The sequence below is a fragment of the Aulonocara stuartgranti genome, assembly GCF_965226115.1.
Source record: "Aulonocara stuartgranti genome assembly, chromosome: 1".
NCBI lineage: Eukaryota > Metazoa > Chordata > Actinopteri > Cichliformes > Cichlidae > Aulonocara > Aulonocara stuartgranti.
This window is the reverse complement of record NC_138939.1, coordinates 19,683,879-19,704,245: the sequence shown is the minus strand read 5'-3', so window position 1 is coordinate 19,704,245 and position 20,367 is coordinate 19,683,879. Positions and strand designations below refer to the sequence as shown.

The window sequence follows — 20,367 nt, the reverse complement described above, 5'->3', positions numbered from 1 at the left end:
TGGTTATAGTACACAGCCTGGTGAATTCACATTATTAACTGCATAGGACAAAGAAGCATTAGCATGGCTAACCTCTTTTTTCTTTTTCTGATAATTTCAGACTAACCGTATGAACAGCACAGAAAAATTCACATGCCCTTGAACTATACACTTAACATTTGGATGGTTCACAGACATGTAGAAGCTTTCTTTTGTGCACCATTACTTCAGTTCCCAATGTGTGCCTTTCCTTTTCTGAATATGTAGGTGAGACGTTAAAAAAGAAATATTTCTGATTAAAATCCACAACTAAATGATTAACTGAATTAAGTCTGGTGCTCTCAGTATTCAGAAGGCCACATTATTAACAGTGTAGCTCAAGGCGTTCTGTTTTTTCTATGTGAAAAGAAGCCACGCAGACATAAGGAGAGGCAGTGGACAAAGGGTTGTGGCACCAGCACTCTGCCCCGTTAGCCCGCTGTATGTGACACCCCCAAAGCACCACACACCTCACTGGGTTTTGGCTGCCCCCCCCACTCCCCTCCTCCAGCTGAGTGTGAAAGTCCAGCTGGTGGACTGACAGCCTCGACACCTCAGCTGAAGATAGCTGCATTACAGGCCCCATATTGTTTATGTCATGGAGTCTGTCATTAATTTGCATTCTGAAGGAGCCAAAGCGCACATACACACTTACCATTCGATAAGGAGAAACATGTTTTTGTGTTAATTTATACGATACAATGACACCCTCCCACCCCCACCCCAGACACACAACAACACACACATACACTTATAAATTGCAGTCACATCCCCCTGCTAGAAGGGGATGATAATTGCGGACGGCCAATAAATTACTGCTGCCTCCACATCAATTATAAGCATCACGTCTGGCAATGAGGAAAATGAGATCTTGTGACAAATTTCATGAGGCTTGGCTGCCCAGCAGCCTTTCTTAACATGCTACAGATAGCAATCCCTTATCTAGCCTCTGTAATGGGGAGCTACGGATAGAGAGATGGAGCTGCAGCCATTTAATTAAAAAGCTGGGGGTAGGGGGTGGAGAGGTGTAATTCATTGAAAAGGCACAGGAAGGAGACAAAGCCTTTGTCTCCAATACATATTTTCCACAACATTGTCACTCATCAGAGGCTAACTTTGTATCTCCTCTGACAACAACTCTGAAGATTTTTCCCACAGTAATTTTGCTCGTCTCTCCGCCGTTCTCTTCTCCATTTTTTCCCTTCTCTCCTCATTTTTTTAAATTTCCCAAGAGTCCGCTGTTTTCTCCTCTGGGACAGATAGAGCATTTTTTTTTACGAATGACTGCGGTGGACGGACAGTGGCAGTGAATGAAATGGCCCCTGCACCTAATTGTATTCCCACCTGGGGAAGGCAGGCAAGGGCGGAGGCTTCAAGAGCACAGCAATGAGGATTTATGGCAGATGGGAAGACGGCAAAATAAAACACCAAAAGGGATGGCTCTTAAATCTCATTCCCAGTGCAATATTCATTGTAGTTGCAATTGGGTCTGCTGATGGAGCACTGGAAAAAAAGGATGGGGGGGGGACTGCTGTGTTCAAATTATGGCTGTACTCTCTACTAATATTTAACATCATTAGAAAATCATTAGAAAACCATCATAAAACCTGGGATTATGACCAGAGCATTAAACACAATGATTATTCAGTGTATTCCTTCTCCGCTCTGCCTTGGAAATGAGATTTGCAATGCTGCGGCTATGTAGAGGAAAGTATGAATATTTTTCATAATTACTGTAACATTTGAAAAACATTGGCTTGCATGAATTACTATAACATTATGAAGTTGTGTTTGTCTGCCCAAAAGCAAAGTTTTCATTGAAGCTTGTATGGGATATCATTAATGCACTTCCATGGGGGCATCAGCGGGAACAATGCTGGTTATTTTATTAAATTCTAACCTTACAAGGTTTTACCAGTTGAATGGGTGGCAGAGGCACGCATCATCGTAACCGTCATTATGTTGTAGTTTCAAAGGCGGTGGGACGTGAGAGAGAAAGCAAGTTCTATGCATGCTGAAGTTTCAGAGCATTTAATAAACTTTAGTGTGGAATATCAGCTTTCTAAGGAAAACAGTGTAAAAAAGGAAGAAAGAAAGAAAGAAATCTAGCAAATCAGGTTATGTGACTGCAAATGAAAGCACATATATCTACTACTGTAAGCTGATGTACTCTGCTTGAAGAAAAGGAGGGCCGATAGTGTCAGAGTTGAGTCTTTACTTTTTGGGATTTCTCGGCAGCCCCATTATCAAGAGCAGCCATCAGCACAAAGATAAAAGATCCTAATGGAGCTGGCCCTAGTGGAGATGAAAGGTGCAGAGATGGCACACTGTTATGAATCTCTAATGCAGCCCATGTTTCTAAGGTAATGACTGACTCTCAGGCCCCTTTCATAGGCTTACTTGCTTAAGGCCTGGGTGATAAAGGTCTCTTATTCCTTGTCACTAAGCAGTAAGGAAGAAACCCCAGGCACGGCCCTTGCTCTCATTTATACTCTATCCTAAGAAGGTACAGGGTTTTAGTGAGGGGGGAAAAGCAGATCTGCATCAACTCTGATTCAGTGAACAGATTGACATAATCAGTACAAACTAGTGGCAAGGTTGAAAATAGTCTTACTCATCATCTGAATGTGACTTGTGGTCTGTTGCTGCTCCGCAACTAAATGGTAATCACTGTGATAACAACGAGAAGTGGCAGATAGCATAATTTCGGAGAAGCGAATGGATGTTGAAAATAAACATTTCGCTTTCTTTGAATTACACAGAAGACAGTGAATCTTTTTTCTTTTAAATGTTGTAGTATGCTGTTTTACGATAGGTGAAGAAGAGAAGCAACATATTCCTTTTGGGTCAGGATGAGCAGAAGGCTAATGTAAGAGCAATTCCTTGTCAAGCTTTTCAGAGTAATTGAACTGACACTTATGAGAACCAATGTTCTTTTAAATGCATTACTTGGCAGATATTCAGGCTTTTGTCCCTTAAACTTTGCCAGCAAAAAATCGAGCCCTTTGAACAACAGGGAGAGGTGAAAATACATAGTGAGAGAAGTCTTTTCTGCAGTCCCTTTCACAGAACCTAATGGATTGTGAGCACTTAATGCATTAATCAATCAATATCTCTCACTGTACATCAACAGTGCGACCAAGTTATGAATGACCTCTGCAACAAAAAAGGACACTTAAATGCACACAAGATTGCTCCTAGGTTAGTAACTTGGCCCAGGTTTTTACCACCATGATTACACCTTTGCAAGGCACAGGGCCATTAACAGTGCACTAAATATACTGAGGCTGGTTGTTATACAATTTACACATGAATTTGCTGGAGTTAGTAAAATACTATAAGCCAAAGTTCTTGCCTTATTAATTCAATCTCCTACCTGGATATCCTTCAGGATGTATGACATAAGAAATACTTCACATAGAGCTGCATCCACTTTCTGCATTACACCAAGGCCACGCACGCTTATACCTATCACATTATAATCCGCTATAAGTAGCAGGTTTGGTCACCAAGCAACATGAGAACTGCTCTGGCTTGCTCTTAGGCATCATGAAAGGTAAGTGCACTTTGTCGTAATGTGGCTCAAACACTAATTTAAAGATGGTCCCCATCTTTAGGAATATTAATATGAAAAAAGCACTCTGGGTTGAGAGGAAACGTTATAAGTAGTCGGGTATACTCCACTGATTGGCTGCCGAATGGAATTTTCAAAACTACACTACTTTTAAGATTTACAGATTAATCAGTCAGACAAATTTGCAGCCGAATAAGAAAAACAACTTAAATACTAACCGTCTCTTAATATCTGATGATGTCAGAAAAGAAATGTATTTTCATGACTACAAATCATTCCTTAGATGTTGCAATGACCTTGCGGCAGGACTGTTAACTGGTTTAGCTATGGATTTTGATCATTCTCAAACTGAAATTCTGGGCAGTGCACACTTGTCTACTTTTTCTTTTTAAATGTCTGGATAGAGAAGATAGATGAGAAGAGCTGAGGAAGTTGATGGTAGATGATGGTAGGGGGATTGTGAAGAGTGTTGATAGGGGGCATGGCTTTTTGGGCCCCTTCCTGAGTATTGCTGGAGCACAGAAGTGAACATGGAGACATAGTGGAACGGACAGGCGCTCAGGGCAAAGAGTCAGAGAAAAGAAGAGCTCAGAACAAGAGCACAAACTAATGCTATTGTGGGCAAGTCACAATGGTCTTGAAAAGTGACCGCAGAGGGCCCTTAAACAAAAAAGGCATTGCCATTCACTCTCCCCCACCCAATTAGATTCTTTTGCCCAGTTTAACATGACAAAAAGCAGTCAATTTTTCCTAATTCCTGTTGCTACACCGGCCCCTGTCCTACCTTAACTTCGTTCTACCTCAGAATGTGGCCCCATCTGTTAGACTGACAGCAACTTGTGACATGGATTCAAACACATCCACTGTGTTCTCCGTTCTACATCTCACACACAAATACGCGCCCCATCTCGGGTTTCCCAGGTAGGTGAAATATTCAACATATACATGAGAGGGACCGATTTCCAGAAAACCTCACTCACCAAGCACTGCCAAGCTTATACATTTTAATTTTTTCACTGAAAAATAAAAGTATTTCTTTCTTCTCTAGATCTTAGATTAGATGCAACTAAAGATTGATGTGTTTCCTCCATTCTCCACAGATTGGAATATAAAGGTACTCTTGAGATAGTTGCTGCTCAGCATTTCTGCTAAAAAGATGACAAACTGGGGTAAAAAACACAAATGAACTGATGAAGCGTAGCCCTGAAATTCATCTAAAAACAGTACAATATTGTGCTGCAAATAGTACTATAATTCTATTCCATACAAACATCTGTATCACTGAACAGATCCATCAACTATGGGTTTTTTGTTTTATTCTTTACAGGCACCATTAGAGGCTAAACATATAGAACAGCATACTTAATTATCATTTCTGACAAGTGTTAAACCACACAAGGCTAAACCTAATAGATGAGGTCATTTCTAATTACAAGAAACAACAGACACCACACCGCTATTGATCTTTCTGTTGGTAAATCCATAAAGTATCCCACCACCATTGCTTAAAACTCACAGATGTCCTGAAATTGTCAAGGTTCAGCCAAATGTAATTAGCAAACACATTTATTTTACATATAAAATTAATCGATTGGTCCTGTAAAAACACACCTATATATGTATAATGATTTGAGATCACTAATGATAACTTCAGGGATTTATGAACAATGTATTTTCATAAGGGGGAGAAACATCACCATCAGAGAATGCTATGTTCACTTGAAATCGATGGTGATATACTTAATAATTTTAGAATATACACAGTTTGTATTTGTGGAGAAATTGCAACACATTGCACAAACCGACTAATACGCGTGTGTATTAAAGTGCTACTGCAAGCTAGAACACATATAATATTAGGGAAAAAAGCTGCCTCTCTCTATAGCAGAACTTGGTTTAACATAAAAGATTAATCCAAAATCATAGTCTCAAAGTTTTTAAAGTACAGATTATCAACAGTACTGCGTAAAACGACGTGTAAATGAAGGCTATGTGTAAACGAAATGAGAAAACTAGGCCAATAATTTGCTTAGAAAAAGCGTGCCGGACTTTTTCCTACCACTGTGCCATTTTTACAGTTGGTAAAATAAAAAGTGTGAAATATGACAGCAATAGACACAAGTGTGCAAACTTGTTTATTATTCATGTCTGTGTCACAGGGTGAACACTGACAGTTCCACCAGAAGTAAGTAATTAAGCACAAATTACAGTATATAGAAATTTGTTGTTGTTAGGCATTGATTAACTGGTAATTAGTGGAAATCTTGTTGTTGCAGTAACTCCTTCTCCATCTCGAGGGTCATGGTGGAACCTTTTCTCACCAATTTGTATTTATTTGTGTATATGTCAGGATTTTCATTTACAATCTCTTTCTTATCATCCATTACTCTGCTCTTCCATCCTTTGCTCCAGACAGTGGGAAGAAAATCTACAGCCAACTCACAAAACAACAGTGGCAGAGCAGCATATCCAGGCAGATAAAGAGAAACTGAGAGGGACTGGCTATCTATTGGAGGAAGAGGAACACCATAAATATGACTGAGGCAAACAAAAAGCATTCTGTTCCAGATTGGTACTCGGCAGGTGTTCACATCTAGTTAAGCAGAGTTGGGATGTGAGAAATCTATAGAAGCTTTCTTTAACAAATGTTGCCCTCACAGAATAATTATTGTTTAGCTAGTAGACACCACCCACTAACATACACTCTTCTGTATGTGTTCTGCTAATCAATCGCATTGTTCTTCAAAACATGATCTTATTTCATGCATTGGGGCCTGTTGGGAAAAATACCTGAAAGTACGCAGCCAGAGGCTCTAGACCTAAACGTGCTTTGTAATCAATGGGAACTTACCACAGCATCACTGGTGGTATCACACTCAAAGTGGTGTGAGAATTTCTGTTTGCTGCCGATAGCCAGCTACAGAGGGGAAGGGGTGAGGGGGATATTTGTGCACACTAGACAAATCCAGCACAATTCCCAATATCCGTATGTAGAAGGTTCCCTCTAATGTCACACACACACACACACACACACACACACACACACACACACACACACACACACACACACACACACACACACACACACAGTAGAGCCTCCCTCCCACACATAATATCCTTTTGTTTTTTTCATCAAACTCATCCATTTCTCTTCATCCACCCTCCCTCCCTTCTCCCCCCCTCCTCAGGTGGTGTGTAGTGTACTGTCAAGCACAGTGTGAATCAATGACTGATGCTCACGCCCACAGGTAAAGGTTAGAAAGGTTCACTATTGAATTATTTCTGCACTTCTCTCATTGCTGCCATCTGCCTGGCTGCTTTTAGTTGATGTGGTTAAGGCACTGGAGGGGACCCTTTTTACTAATGCACTCAAAACATGAATGCATGTGTGCGTTTGTGTGTATCCCGTATGAGTCTGCATGTTGGTTTATTTGTAAGGATGTTTTCTTCACATGTAACTAACATAACATGAGTTTTGCACACATGAACGTGCACACACACACACACAATTATGCACACTCTGTTCGCCACTCATGCCTATCTATCAGACAGTAGATAATGAATCACAACATCTGTGCTTTCAGCTAGTCTTTGTTTCATGTGCCTTTATTCTAATGGAGCCTTCAGAGTGTGAGGGCAACATGCTGTTGGATAGGGCATCCTTCACTCTCTGGTTTTGTTTTGCTGTCAGCGAGGCTGATCGTCTCTGCTGGACCCAGGGTGAGCTCATCCATAGCACAGATCATGCCCTTTGATCCACCAGCTCCCTCTGGGGGGCACAAACAGCCTTATTAAAAATGGCTAAATAAAACTTTCCTAGCCTCAACTCGATAGTTCCCAAACTTTACCCCAGCTTCCTCTCTGATGCTGCCTATGGTCAAATTGAGCAGCCTAATTCTGACAGCAAGCCGCACTGTTCACCCGATACCAAAACACAGAAACAAATGAAGCCATATATGTTTTTAACAATTTATTGCTTCTAGTTGCTAAACTACCTGGCATTACACTAGCACTGCAATCAATACCACAGACAAAAGAATGTTGGGTATAAGACGATAATGCGAGCCTTAGGGGAAAGTTTAAGTGAGGAGTGTGAACGGAAACTTAGGAAGAAGCTTAAATATTAGAACTATTATATACAAAGAGGTAAAAAAAATTATAGGAGTAGTAGTAGATGTAGTAAATTATTGGGCCACCTGTATTGATTCTACAAGTTTATTCATTACTGGAAGGATGGAGCGCAACACATCAATCCAAAACCTCCAACATGTGTTCAGCTACGTCTGGTCACCGTAAAGGCCCTGGCACCATTTTTCTATCCTCATAAAACCACTACTTTTGAATCATCCTGGAAGAGACCACTCCCATTAGGATAGAAATGTTTTATCACAGGATAAAGGTGTGATCACTCAGAACAACTTTCTATTGATTTGCAGTGACCCTTTCCTGCAAGGGGATAACTGGACCCAAACCATGGCAGCAAAATGCCACCTACAGCAGAGCAGAGCTATCAGATCACCTCCCTGAATGGGTCAAGCATTCAGGCCTATACCATTCTCTCCACATATGCACTTACAGACTTATTGAGAACATGCTAAGGGATGACTCATCTTATCACTTTTTGTTCCCAGATCTCTAGAGAGAATGGTTTGCACCACTAAACACTCAAATGTGTATTCATCTTAATAATGACAGGCTTATACACTGCAGTCCTATTCTAATATTCCTCTCTCTGTTATTGTCGAAGGACTGTTCTTGCTCAAACACTCTGATAACGTTCTGCATCGACATACTCAATCCCCTAAGAAAGAGCTGCTCATGAGAGTTGCTTTTGTGTTTCTTTTTAACTAAAGCAAAAGCATCTTGGCCTTTGAATGTGCACAATTCTTTTAACTTATCCCTTTCACATAGATTTAAATGCAGATGTCAATTTATGCGCTGTCCCTACAGTGAGCAGTCTGTGTGACTGAAACTCCTGAAGCTCCTGAAGCTCCAGCCATTTCTGCCAGAGCAATGATCAATGAACAAAGTCATTTTAATCTTTTTGTGTTGGTATCTCGATACAAAACCTGAATCAGTGGGGTTTGTTTTGCATTTTTGTTATTTTTGTTATATACACCACAAAGCATAATTGGATGCTAATTGCTTAATTGTTCTATGTTCTGCAGCTGCATGGAAGCGTCTGCATTTGTTGCGTTTCTCCACTCATTTTATTTGTTTTTTCCCCTTTAATTTCACACCTGCTTGTATTGTATTGCTTTCAGTGTATTAACATAATAATAATTTCAAAAAGTTATTTTACTAACTATGTATGCATCTCTTGAGAAATGCTCTTTACCATCAAAAGATTTGACAATGAAAGAAAGCTTGTGATCACATTTAAAATAGTTAAATCATGCTATTTATCCGTATGGGTTTCTTGTAAATGGTCTAATTAGAAAAGTCATCCACCTACGCTATCTCACATTTACCTCTGGCAGAACTAAAAATAATTTCTCTATAAAAGCCAGATAGAGATCAAATAGACTTCATATAATTTGGTCATTAAAGGGTGTAAACCTGTTTTTCCTTCATCTCATGTACCTATGGCAGCGACATGACTGGTGCTATAATTAAACCCATCACAACCATTATGTCTTTGGCACCTAATCTATTCCCTCCTCCTTCGTGTGTGTCTGTCTGTAACCACAGACTTCTCGCCCTCAGCTCTGATTGACAGACCCTGTGGAGGCTGTGGTCACTCCGTGTGACTGACACGAGGGGCAGCGAGGCTACTGCATTACCTCCTTCCCCTGCCTTTGAGTGCCTTCTGATCCTGCAATCCAGCACCTCACACCACCGATCGTCACCTCTGCTCCAATATCCAGCAGCAAAGGCTCTAGGCCTGAAAATAGAACTCATTAACACGTTTAGTAAGTACAAATGAGATGACTCTCTCCTGATGGACTGTCTATCTTTTGGATCAGCTTTCAAGGAGAGTGTGTGGTAATGACAAGAGAGAGGGAAACCAATATTATAATGTGCTGCCGGCCTGCTCTGAAAATGGGCTTGATGACAGGGAGAGCCTCTTGCACCCACACTGCCTGACTTTCAGTGTGGACACCTATGTGTGTGCTCATTTATGGTTATGCAAGTTTGCACAATAAAATCTGGCGCATAGTTACACTCACGTAACATAACTAACACGCAGGGTGCAAAACATACAAAGCACAGACAAGGTGGACTAAAGTGAACTAATGTGTGAAAGTCTCACAGTGCGACAGCTTCATTAAAAGGTTTGTATTGCGCTTTTGAGGGCCACTTGCTTTTGGTGTCTTAACATGACTCAGTCTGTCCTAATAGGATTCATCACTTTTCTGATAATCAAATTTTTATGCAAACTCTCATCTTTGAACTTTATGCTGCCACAAAGCCAGATGTATTGGACCGAGAGGCACACCAGGAGTCAGACTTTACCCAACTTCCAGCCTGAGGGGAAAGCTAACTAGTATTTACACGAACGATGGTTCAGTCACCAGACATTTTTATTCACAGCCTATCCCAGAATAGAGTTGCGGCTTTCTGGTCAATTTGCTATTACAGGATGAGCCAGGAGATGAATTCATACCAAGCCTGTAAAGCAGGGGGCACAGGGAAAGAAAGGACTTCCTTGTGTTAGTTTGAGCAGCAGGGTCATGAATTCTAAAATACAACTGGAAAATCTATAAAGCCATCATTTTGGCTTTTTAATAAATGTCTAGTCTTTTGTAATATTTTCAAAATGAACAGTAATGCATTTATGAATTTGCTGGCACGTTTTGCAGACAGCAAACAATTTCCTTTGCTGCCTAGATGCCCTTCGGACAGGGATTAGAAGGCAGGCGACTGACAGAGGCCTGACTGAGCTGTGGGCCCTCTGGGGCCCTGCTCATCCAGGCCTGCACAGCCCTCATCCTCATATCCACTCTGCATCACCAGGCAATAACAGCCTTTATTAAAAGCGCATTGCAGCAGTGTCTGTCTATACAACTTACTTTTAGATTGGCCATAATGTGGCATGTAGAAAGGGTCTGGTGGTTAGGGGCTATAATATCCTGTTTCTGGAAAGGTTTACTTTGCATTTTAACAAGCATGAATAAAGAAGGACATTCCAGAAATGGCTACCGTCTGTTTTGCTCTTGCCTGTGGGGAGCAAAAGCTCTGACCATAGCCATTGCATGCCATCAGAGCGTGGCCGGGCTCACCTCTGATTTTACGTAGCTTTAATAGCAGTAAGTTCGCCGCTGGATGTGAAGATGGTTATAGTTTGATAGCAGTAGATGGTAAAATCCTATAAAAAACATATACATATATATATATATAAAGATCAGTAATATGCATTCTGAACACATGGTAGTAATTTGACAGACAGGATGTCAACACACTATCTCCCATCATTAAATCTCAAGGTGAGCTCCACAGTGTTTGGCAAACCCTAAAATATGAGCACCTTTGCTCTATCAGAACATTTTCCACACCATTGTGTATTTTCCAGCGTTTTCTGACTGTCTCAAGAATTATGCATGAGGTAGAAAGGGAGGCATGTGGGGAGGGAAGAGAAATGCCTCTGTTGTCAGGATGGGCCTTGCTATTAGGTGTGTGACCCTGAAAGTGCACCCCTTTTAGCGAAACAAGCAATGGATCTCATACTGGATACCACTATTATGCAGTAATTTGTATGCATCCTCTTGTCTCATTTCCATTTATTAAAGCACACAGCTCCCTGCCCAGTTTCTCAAACTGGTCATTGAAAGTAACACTGATCCAAACCGGAGGTTTATGTACCATTTTCAAGCAGTTATGAAGTGGCAGAGAAAACAACCGCAGAGTTAAAGTGAGATAACCCCTCCCCAAACCAGTCTTCGCCCTCGAATACCCAGGTCTCTGTGTCCAAACAGACGGGAGACAATGACTGGTGGTTGCCCAGGTGGCCCCAGCCCCAGCCCCAGCCTTCTCCTTCTCAGCCTCCTAGGCTCACAGACAGGGATTTCCTCCTGCGATGAGAGCCAAGCCGTCACAGCCCAGCGATCAAGGGCCCGCCATCTGTGACTGAAGCAGATTTACAGCAGGAGCTAATCCACACTGTCAGCTACGTTTGTTTTCCATCTCTGCCTCCACCACGCACATACATAAACTCACTGCAAACTCTCTACAAGTGAGAAACACTCACTTTTTACCCTTATAAAACACTCTCTTCTGAATCTCTTCCATCCACGCACAGACCTAAAGCAAACACTAACCCCTTGCACAGAAGGACATTTACCCGTCAGATCAATTTAATTTTGCCCCTATTAAAAGGCATGATCTCATTTTGCTCTATGCTTAAAAATAATTTTAGTTGTTAAAAATGAGAAACCTAAATGTGTCACTGAGTTACATGCCCCGGTGAACATCATTCATAAGAAATAGGGTCATCATATCTCTCCAACACAAGCTCCCCAAATTCCTCTGCATCCGTTTGGGAGTTTCCTCTGTGTATTAGCTTCTCCTGGACACTTGTACAACCTGATTCTTTACACTGACAGCTGTCAACAATCACTCTAAACACCTACAAACCACTCTTGGTTTCACCTGTTTCTCTGTAGTATCATAAGATATATTTGCTGTTATGACTCTCTTCATAACTGAACACTTGATGGGAATTTTAAACATCTTCAGTTTTCAGTTTCATCCCTGTATCTTTTCTATTTTATCTTTATGTAAATATGCCAGCTGCTATTCTTAAAAAAAAGAAAGTAGTGCACTGGTTCAAGTCAGTGCTGAGCTTTGTTCTCTGCACACAGGGCAGCTGTGTGGGGTTGGGGTCCCTCTGAGACCTTCTTTGTTTCGCCATACATAAAGGGTTAAAGAAGACAAATGGAGGTGGGGCCACAGAGCAAAATGCCTAAGCAGCACATTTATAGTATGGGCAAGAATTAAAACAATGCAGGCTTTTTATCCCCGTGTTAGTCTAATTAAAAAGAAACCTAATTTCTGCTGCCCTTGCTCTCCTTGGACATTCAGCCCGGAGGAGATTTGTGGCAATAAATCCCAGCAGTCAGTGTTTGCTGCATCCTCATAAAGAACATGGATATGCAAAGTTGTAAAACACTCCAGATCACATGTGAGGGCAGCCTAAATTTACTGCACTGCTGTCATAGCAACTTAACAGGCAACTTCAACATAATTAGCCAAAAGAAAAATTATTATGTAAGAGTTGTGCCAGACTACCATTGCATCCCACCTTTGTGTAACGCTGGCATGTCTTTGATCACAGAACTGAGGGATTTTTTTGCTTTGTTTGAAAGGGGGGAGGTGGGACAAATTTCATATGTTCTGGCAACAAACCCAGAAACGCAACAAGCCCAGCACCTAACCCAGCAGAGAAAGCCCTCGCAGGATCACAGAACAGCAGCAGGCGAGGGAATTACTGTCTAGGTGACCCAGAAATCCAGGGGCAACTTTGTTTTAACAAACCAGGGAATGTTCCACCACTTTAGCAAGTATGCCTCAACCACAAAAAGAGCCCTGTGCCACAGAAGAGCTAAAGAAGAGGAAATTAAATATTACACTGGGAATGGCTCAATCCTAGCTGAGAGGTGGGGCTGGCGGTCCAGCACAGCTGATGCTTTTGCGGTGTGAAACGGCAGAAGTGAGGGGTGTGGAGTCAGCAATTTTAGAGTTAACGATTATAGACAAAGAGCTCTGATCATTAAAGTAGTAATGTGATCAAGATGCTGAGTTTTTACACACTGCCTTCCACCTAAAAGATCTAGTTTGTACATGGTTAGCTGTCAAGGAATAGAACGAGTAACATCCCACAAGCTAAACAACAATACTACACAACGTTAGAGCCTAAATAATAACAAGAAATGGCATTAACGTCCATCCCGATAATCAAGCTTCATCGTCACCAAAACACACTCTACAACTTTTTAAAAAACTTGTTCTTGTTTTTAAATTCTTGAATCTGTTAAATACCAGTGGTCTTTTTGAGTAAGTGAGAGTTGCTGTAATTTGATGAAGCTCTGCAAGGCAGCAACCACTGCTGACGTGTGTGTACATGTAATGATACCGTGCACACGCAGCCCCGCTGCAAGGACACTTTGCCTAACCTAAGATCCTTCATCCTGGCACAAACACGGGCATCGGAAACATGAAAGCTTAAAAGAGGCGAAGAAAAAAAAAAAAACGAATCATAAACACTGCATCTACTGAAAAACAGAAAACACATTTATTTGCAAAGAGCAAAACAACTCCTCCTGTCTGGAAAAAAGAAGAAGAAAAAAGATCCCAACCCCCCACCCCTTTTAACCTAAATGGCCCTTCCTCTTGCATTGCATGTTCGCTTGTCCACTGTACTGTAGTCATTAACATATTTGGAGTGCAGCGAGCAGAAAGCTTAATTGTCCCTAATTGCTCGGCTAAATATGTTCTCTAATGATTTGCTTCAGATCTGTGACTGCCTTTTGCGCAATTTCCCGGCTGCTGGCTTCATTATCCCTGCCTCCTTGGAACAAAGCGTCTTCACAGGCTGGCCTTTTTTTTTTCCTCCTACATAACACAGACAGCGAGTATGTGTGCGAGGGAAGTAATGGTTCCCTCTTGGAAGGACACACAATAGAGCCCCTTTGTCAGGGCACAGGAGTTAAAGTGATTAGAAAACCAAATCTCTACTAAGAAAGAGTGTTAATTGACCACAGCTCACTCTTCCTAATCAGTCCATAATAAATGGGCAATTGAGGCACTTTGTTTCAGCCATGCATCTGTTGTTGTGGCGGAGTCTGTGTTTTTTTGGGGGGGTGTTTTTCTTCTTGTTGCATCTGCTCCTGTTGTTCAGCTCCTCCTGCCTTCGTCCTAATGTTTTGCCTCAATGTGTCTTTAATGGCTTCTGTTCTCGCTGCACAACGTTGGCTTAGTAGGAACATTTTACGTAAAGCATAGTAGATCACAACTACAACGGAAGACTAAAGTTGTACTGGCATCTATTGTTGAGTATTGTGTCACACAGTTCTGTATGCGTAAAAAAGTCTAAATGTACAAACAAGTGTAGTGCCCATGCATATAAGTTATGGCTGAGCGTCTTCATCATTTCAGAGTAAACTAAGAGCAAATGAAACAAAAAGGCAAACAAAAAAAAGAGTCATTTAATTTGGAAACATATCTATTAATGGTCACATTTAGTCTATGAGGAATTTTGCGTGAAAGTGGGAAGCCTTTGAACAATTGTGGATGCAAATTGTTAATGACAATTCTCAATTGAGCATGTGAATGCGTAATTGTGTGCAAGACACAGATGTGTAGGCAAAGACATCAAGAAAGTAAGAAAAAAAAGTACCATAAAGAGACACTAAAAGCAAGCCCCAGGGGCGTGTTCTGACCTGTATCTGAAGAAGGGCATTTGCGGATGGTAAAGATGGAGCTGAGGTCCTCCTCCTCCTCTGGCAGGCCCTTCTGCAAGCGCTGAAGCTTCCTGAGGCTCTCACTGCGTTGGTGCTTCATAGAGCGCACATGCTGGATCAGGTTGAGCTTGGCCTTGGTCGAGTAGTTGCACAGCACACAATGGTAGTAGCAGGCATCACCCTCCACCGCGTTTTCGTGCTGCTGCAGGTGCTGTGGGAGGCGAACGAGCGAGAGAGAGGGGAAAGATAGAGATGGAAAGGAACACAGGGAAAGAGAGAGATCGAGAGGAAAAGAGAGAGAGAAAGAAGTTATTGTAGATGGCAGATAGCTGGCTAGGCACCACCGACTCACTTTCACTCACACAGTTGGCAAATGAACAAATCAATTCCCAATCACAGCCCTGTTGTTTAACATCCAGACCTCTTCCACTTCAGGACAACTGTTTGGACTGCACACTTGTCTGCGTGAGTGTCTGTATCAGTGGGCTAAAAGGACAGGAGAGGCCTGGGAGGCACGCAAATCTCAGGGGCCCAAGGGCGGGCAGGAATCGCATCAGCCACCCTTCAGAAGCCGCGGGTCTACAGCCTCACAGACGGAAGGAAGCATTGATCCCCTTCACTCAACAGAAGCTTCCCGTCTCTGAAAAGGAAACTCCAAACATCTGCCTGTTTCACGCATGGCATACTAAATATTGATCATGGTGAGTTAAATCCTCACTCTCTCATAGAAAAAGAGAGGCAAAGCCAGCCGGTGGTGAGGCAGGAGGGGGACTGAGGGAAAATGGAACATTCCACAACAGGACGACAACCTTCAGAGGACAGGAAATCAGCATCAGTATTGACCTGTCAACCCCAGCACTTCCTCCAAGGCTCCACAGCACGCCTGGTCCAGCTTTCACCCACTCTCCACAGAGTCACAACATGCACAACACCCTATAGTGACACCATGCCACAACAATCTCTTGTCACACCACCAGGCTCCAGTCTAATTACCTCCTGCATGGCTCAATCAATGATGCAATGCCAACACAATATGTCTGAACCTGGTGCGAGCAACAGAGTTATTGACCATTATCCTAAAGCATCACACTGATTGTTGCTGGATGTTTACAATAAAAGCCCCAGACCGGGCATGGCTACTTGTGTCATGCCTGTCACGTGCTGTTTCTTATATCAAACTCTGCAGTCTCGCTGTGGATTTCTGTGGCTGCAATCGATGTCAATCACCAAAAGTTTTCCTCTTTTTCCTCTGATCTTATTGGCGCCTGTGTCTCCTGTGAGGCATGCTGAGAGAGTACAACTAAATAATTGTAAAATGCAGAGTGTCTTATGCAGAGAGATTGTGGATGAATATATACCTTTTAGTACATACAGTACAAGTGAAGCAGCTGTTCAACGAAGGCCAAAATAAGGATGAAACACTGCTGGATACACTGAAAGGTATTTCTGCTAATTTTTAAAGCTATAATATGCTTCAATTGTCATTTACTTTGTAAACACAACACTCCCTTGAATCTAACACTATATATATATATATAAATTTTTTAAAGAAAATCCTGTACATTGTTTCTTTAACCAGGCAAAATGCACTGAAGAAAATTAACCTTGACGTTCACCTATACCATTTTTATACATTCAAACAGTATTATCTTCTATGTGTCAGTTTCCCTTTATAAACCATTCGTCAAGAAGACACTGAACTATCCTCTCCTGCACTAGACGGCCTGTTTGGCTGGCTGGAAGACATAAAAGCAATGGAAACATTACACATTTAACCACATTACTTCTAAATCAGGTGTTGACAGGCTGGCAAAAAAAAAGTCATAACAATATTATGCCTCCCTAAAAAGCTCTTGTCCCTTTCTCCTAATGTTTAATTTTCTGGCAATATTCTAATATTGCTATGGGGTTTTCTGAGCTATTGTGTTTCATTCTCTTTGGCTTCATATTTCTCACTTCTACACCTAAAATGTGCATTAAGACACTGCTTCCAGGAAAAAGAATAGGAGGTTTTTTTTCCTCTTTGTGAGCCCCAAGGCTCAGTGTAATAGAGTTATTAGGTGATTGTAAAAAGCTCTGTGTGCTCTCCTTTCTCGCCTCGTTTTAAGCCATCCATGATGTCATGAATAGGTGTTGCTGGATATTGGGGGGGGGGGGGGGGGCGCCTCCTCCTTTTCCTCCTTTTCCTCTGTGCACAAATATTGCATCAGGACTAAGGCAGAGAGAAATCTGAGAGACAGATTTGGTTATAGATGACATCAAATCAATCAAATTTCTTTTAGTCATAGCAGATGTCTTGAAGTTTAAAAAGGAGCTCTTGCTGCAAATGACTCAAGACTCCAAAAGTCTGCAAGAAAACCAGTTTTTAAAAAAGTGACAGCACCTGACCAAGACTTCAAAGCTAGTCTCATGAGGCAGAAAAAAAAAAGTCCTGGGAGTTTACAGCTTCCCATAAAAAGCACAGGGTTTATATAGGAGTGAACCTGAGACTGCCTGCCCCAGAATCAGCCATAATTCACTATAAACCTCGACTGGCCAGGAAGATGTCCTCAACAGGGCCAGATCTGGCTAGCCCCGTTGTTTGTAGCTCTGTCTACAATGTCAAATGGTTACACCTGTAAACCAACACTTTCCCCATCTCTTATATTGGCCATGACCCAAAGCAGTCTGGAGCCCTTTACAGAGCTCGTGAACGAGAGAGGAGAGTGAGGTGGTCACCGCTCATTCAGTATTAGGGAGAGGACGATGGTGTAAAAAAAATACTTTTGACCAATGAACAACAATGCGCATTTGATCATATCACACTTTCTCTAATATTGATTGCGTGATAGACTATGATCTATCTAACTGTACAAACTGCTTGGACAAAGTGCGCTTGCGGGCCAGCTTCTTTTCCGATTGTGTGCACACATGCATATACACTTTGAATGTGAAACATAATAATGTATGAGACAGGGCCTATGTCTGTTTCCTATGAACCTGCAATGAAGCCCCCAGTTGATAAATCACCTCCAACTGGAGTGCAGGAATTTGGCAGCTTAATGAAAAAGTCATGTTGGGTTGGGAGGAGTTGGTGTGCCTGGCTCTTAGGTTTCTAACTGCCCTATCAAGGCCCCAACTACAGGGGAGCTGTGGAGCATAATGGGGGGAATCTGGCTGGGTCAGTGGCATGGATTCAATACCACTGAACTGTCTAGGAATTTACAGGAGTTATATAGGAGATTCAGCTGGGCGAGTGTTTGTGGCTGCCTATATAATAACATATTAAAAATATTGCAGCAGTGACTGGGAGATTTTTAAACACGATTAAAGGCAATGAAAGTGCTGCAAAACTGCGACTAATAAAACAGCTAAATAAGCGAGCTTTCTGAAGCTTCACATTGTACAGTAGCAGCTGTTACAGTAAAAAATGAAATGCAGTCATAGTTTTTTTAAGCCTCTCTCTTCGATGGAGCACCTTACCTCTTGCTGTGGAGGCTGAAGCAGTGCTCGGTGCTTTTTCAGGTAAAGAGGGACAGGGGCGGTGTGAGCACCACCCCATCCTCTCTCTCACAACTCTACAGTGCACCTTGCCCTCTGAGTGGGCAACGCATGCCTGTATCAGTTTCACCACCCACCCAGAGCACTGCATACATCTGCATTTCCATCCACTTAAATGCAAAGTAAAAGTGGACCTTTAACACAAAACAGTGTGGTTGCAGAGAGAGTCCAGCTAGCACAAGATGGAGGTGGGCATTACTGGAAGGGTGGAAGGGAGACAGAAAGCCGGTAATTCCAAAGAATGGCTCCCAAAGGAGCCGTATAATACAACGTGTACACGTAACAACACATACAAAAGTATAGACAAAAAGAGAATCAAAAATGTACGCATACAAACACGCACAAATACGCACACACAAACACACACACACATACACAGCCGTATACCATTATGATCATACCCTAATTTCCAACATTAAATTTGGCAGTGCTGTTAATACAAAATTAATGCATTAAAACAGATGACTATCTGTGAGCTAAATAGCTATCAATTCTAAGAGAGCTGCCAAATTCCCTCTGTGAGAGAGCTGGTGAGTATCTGCTTGGATATTGCTTTGTAATTGTCTCCCTGATTCTCTGTACTAAAAGCTCTTGTCTGTGTGTGTGTGTTTGTGTGTATGCATGATTGTGTGCGTGCGTGCTTCATGGTTTAAACTGCAATTCACACCTGAAGCAATGCAGTGCACAGCACTCGAGCAGATCTATGATAAGATTACGTCCTTTAAATCGCAGAAGTTATTATTGGGGTACTTTTGATTTTTTTGGGGGGCTTTTTTTGTTATTCAAATATAGCAAAAACAATGCAAAAATTCCAATCAGTGAAGTATTACACTCTGAATGGAGACAATGAAATGTGCCGGTTGGGTTGAAAAAGCAACTAAAGACAAAGGGATGATAAAATCACCTTGTGCTATCGCTTCTTCATCGCGGCAACTTGATACCTGTGCCTAATCTTCAACTAGTATCACGTGTTTTGACAACCAAAGAATCTGCTCTTAGTGAGAAAAAGTGTTGCACAGCAGCACAAACACTTTGCAGGACTCAAAACTGGTCTGGGGCTGGAGGTAGGATTTTCGTGTCCAAACAGACCAAAGCTTTGTGGTTACCATAAAAAAATTTTTTTTTTTAAAGTATAGCATCTGGCATGCCTAATGCAAACAAGAAAAAGAAGACTAAGAAGAAAAATAAACATAAAGTTTCAATATGGATGTCAAGTGGATAAGCCGATTAGGTCAATACTCACGTCGCTCTTCAGGAGGACAACCTTCAGAGGAATGGAGACTGTTACCTGCATTTTTATGAATGCAGGCTGACAATATTAAATCATTGAACATTTGGGCTTCATAATATCAAAGTCTGGGAATGACAAATCCCGCTTCATGTCAGAATGTGTAAATACAAAGCAGTTTTTTCTAGCTGTACGATACTTAAGGCTGAGTGTTTTCAAGATATTTCCAGGCCATCTCAATGTGTAAATATATGAAGTGATTAGTTAAAAAAGCAGTTGGCCAAAACTGACATCTGAATCTTAAAGTTTAATTTAAATTTAAAACAGATTATGTAAATTGGGATTAAGTTGAATTTTTTCAAAATAGATGACCCTTTTCCTCCCAAGCCAAAGTATACTTGTACATGTGCAGATTTGTTGGGAACTTCGTGAATCTGCATTCTGGGATTCCCCTAGAATAGAAGCAGGTTATTCAGCAAAGAAAAGGAGAGCGACTGTGACTGGAGTCAGTGAGTGCTCGTAGTTTGGCCTGTGATTTCCCCGATTGCCAGCAGCACGAACAACAGCTCCAACCACAGGCCCCACTGGGTGCCAAGTGTGGTGGCTGC

The 20,367-nt window shown here is 41.7% G+C and overlaps 1 protein-coding gene across 5 annotated transcripts in view; it reads right to left on the bottom strand.

Moving 5' to 3' along the window:
* The window catches only part of zfhx3b (zinc finger homeobox 3b), a 151,249-nt gene that overhangs the window by 44,416 nt on the left and 86,466 nt on the right, over positions 1–20,367 (bottom strand). For all 5 annotated transcript variants that reach the window (XM_082555310.1, XM_082555309.1, XM_082555313.1 and 2 more), the window contains exon 5: positions 14,971–15,202. In XM_082555310.1, coding sequence (XP_082411436.1) covers positions 14,971–15,202 — 232 coding nt within the window. The remainder of the gene's footprint in view (positions 1–14,970; positions 15,203–20,367) is intronic.